The 2,500-nt window shown below is 39.0% G+C and overlaps 1 protein-coding gene across 1 annotated transcript in view; it reads left to right on the top strand.

Annotated features, from left to right (window-relative positions):
* Positions 1-1,655: 1,655 nt before the first annotated feature.
* The window catches only part of LOC148505577 (complex I intermediate-associated protein 30, mitochondrial-like), a gene marked incomplete at its 5' end in the record, with an annotated part of 30,592 nt that continues 29,747 nt past the window's right edge, over positions 1,656-2,500 (top strand). The window contains one exon of the mRNA XM_088448039.1: positions 1,656-1,841. Coding sequence (XP_088304165.1) covers positions 1,656-1,841 — 186 coding nt within the window. The remainder of the gene's footprint in view (positions 1,842-2,500) is intronic.

The following is a 2,500-nucleotide window of genomic DNA, read 5'->3' on the forward strand; positions in this document are numbered from 1 at the left end:
ATCAGTTGGAGTATCACAATGTTCAGTCTTAGGTCCTCTGGTTTTCTCAATCTATACCATGTCTCTTGGCAAACTTATCAGCTCTTTCAGTATTATCTGTATGCGGGTGATACTCAAATCTGTCTATCCTCTGCAGATTTCCCACCACCTCTGTTGGCCTGTGTTACTGAATGGCTTTTCAGCCATTCCATCTCGACATCTCAAACTTAATCTTTCCAAAACAGAATTATTAATATTTCCACCGGCCAATAGTAGTTACCTACCTGATATCTCTAGTACTGTTGACAACACAACATTCAACCCTATCCCTCAAGCTCGCTGGCTAGGTGTGATTCTTTGTTCCCCACAATCAATCTGTTTTCAAAACCTGTGAAAGGCAACTAAAAAACCATATCCAGAACTTGCCCATATCTTACACAAGACACTGCAAAAACTTTCATTCATGCACTCATTATCGCCTGCATTGATTATTGCAATAGTCTTCTTACTGGTCTCCGAAACAGACTTTCACCCCCACAAACCATTGAATGCAGCTGCGAGGCTGATCATCTTTGCAATATGTTAATCTTCTGCTGCTCCTCTCTGTCAGCACCTCCATTGGTTACCTGTATTTCCCCAACTTAAATATAAAATACTTCTACTTTTACATAAGGCTATTCACCAAACTACACCAACATATATGTCTGTTCCTATCTCAAACTATCTCCCAACCCGACCTCTCTGCTCTGTGTCTCTCATCCACGCAGATTGCCTGCTCGCATTTCACAGTTACAGGACTTTTTTCGGCCTGCACCCACTCTGGAATGCCCTCCCCAAGCACAATAATACTTTCCTCTAGTCTCTAAACATTTAATCTAACTGGACCACTATGCAATATGTAACATTTATCCTTGTGTGTCAATGCCTATTTCCCTATAGATGGTAAGTTTGTGAGCAGGACTATAGTCAAACTGATTCTAAGCTAAGGACACATCATATTGATGGAGGAAAAAAAGATGTATATACAGTGTCTATACATGGACAAGCTAGCCATAACAGCAGTAAGGTAGTGATACTGAAATGACTGCATAGATAACTGTTTAAAGGTGACTAATAAAGGTTATAATTTAATAAAGAGGAGAGATACTGTGCAGATTCTGTCTTATTTCCGATAGGTCATTATAAGAAACCTCTTTTCTGCAGTGGGGTATGTCAGGTCTGTACAAATAATAATACGATATGGTAGTGATTTAGGAGCCGATAGGGCCTATTTATCAATGAGTTTTATCATACAAAACGAGTTTTAAAACTCGTTGTGTATGATAAATGGTGCTCAAGCTAATCAGCTCCCAACTGTCATTTTTCAAACGCAGCCTGCAAAGTGATAGGAGCTGATTGGTTGGTACTTTATTCCCATCCACTTTATCTCTCTCTCTCTCTCTGTACATAGACCCCTTAATATATGAATAAGAAAATACAAATGTTGATAATGAGAAATATATAATAGACCCTTTTAATTGTCTCTGTCCTATATATGCTGTAGCTGAAGTGTGGCTGGTATGTATTTAGTGAAAATGAATCTTATTTTTTCCTATTTCTAATGTCGCTACTCAATTTCTTTCACTTGACTAATGTTCTCTTAACTAGACTAAATAAACAATGTTCATTTATTATAGGGAGCATTCAATCGTAAGCTGCATTTTGACTGGTCAAACTTCAACACGCTGCACCTGAGGATTCGTGGGGACGGGCGACCTTGGATGGTGAACATCCAGTCTGAGATGTACTTTTCTCTGTCATGGGACGACATGTACAATTATTTTGTATATACTCGTGGAGGTCCATACTGGCAGGATATTAAGGTAACATTGTGTAAGAACTGCTCTATATTTGTCTCTTTTGTAAAGTTGTGATGTAAACAAATAAAGCAGGTAAGGTCTACTGTAGTATACATTCTCTTTACCCGACCAGTACAGAAAATACACTGATTAAAGATACTATGAGACACTTTTAAAAGAAATATGGCAGTGCACAGTGAGCAACACATGAGTAATTTTTTTAATTAACTTTAGCAGCTATGACTGCTGGGAATGTGAGATAGCTCAGGTCATGACATTTACAGCATATCCTGCTCGGCTGTAGCAATTTTGCTTTATACATTGGCATGGCCTTCACATTGGGGCTGGTTCTGAGTAGGGAGCAAAGCAAAAGAAAGCCAGTAACTTTGCCCCTGGACATATTATTATGTTGCAATTTATTTTGCATGCAGGGTACATACTGGCCACTTCTGCATGTAGCCCACAAATGCAGCTTTATTTTTACACTCCAGTTTAGATCTGAGTTAGGACATGCCCATCCCAAATCTAAATCTCTCTGCACATGTAACATCTCTCCCACCTGCAGTGCGAAATAGTCATAAGGTTGACATTTACAATGTCAGCAATCTTAATGTTGACAGCTATGATGTCAACATCCTCAGAATGTCGACATGTTCACAATGTCGACACCTGGAATGTTAACA

Source organism: Taudactylus pleione, unplaced genomic scaffold (assembly GCF_031769625.1).
Source record: "Taudactylus pleione unplaced genomic scaffold, aTauple2 ptg000448l, whole genome shotgun sequence".
NCBI lineage: Eukaryota > Metazoa > Chordata > Amphibia > Anura > Myobatrachidae > Taudactylus > Taudactylus pleione.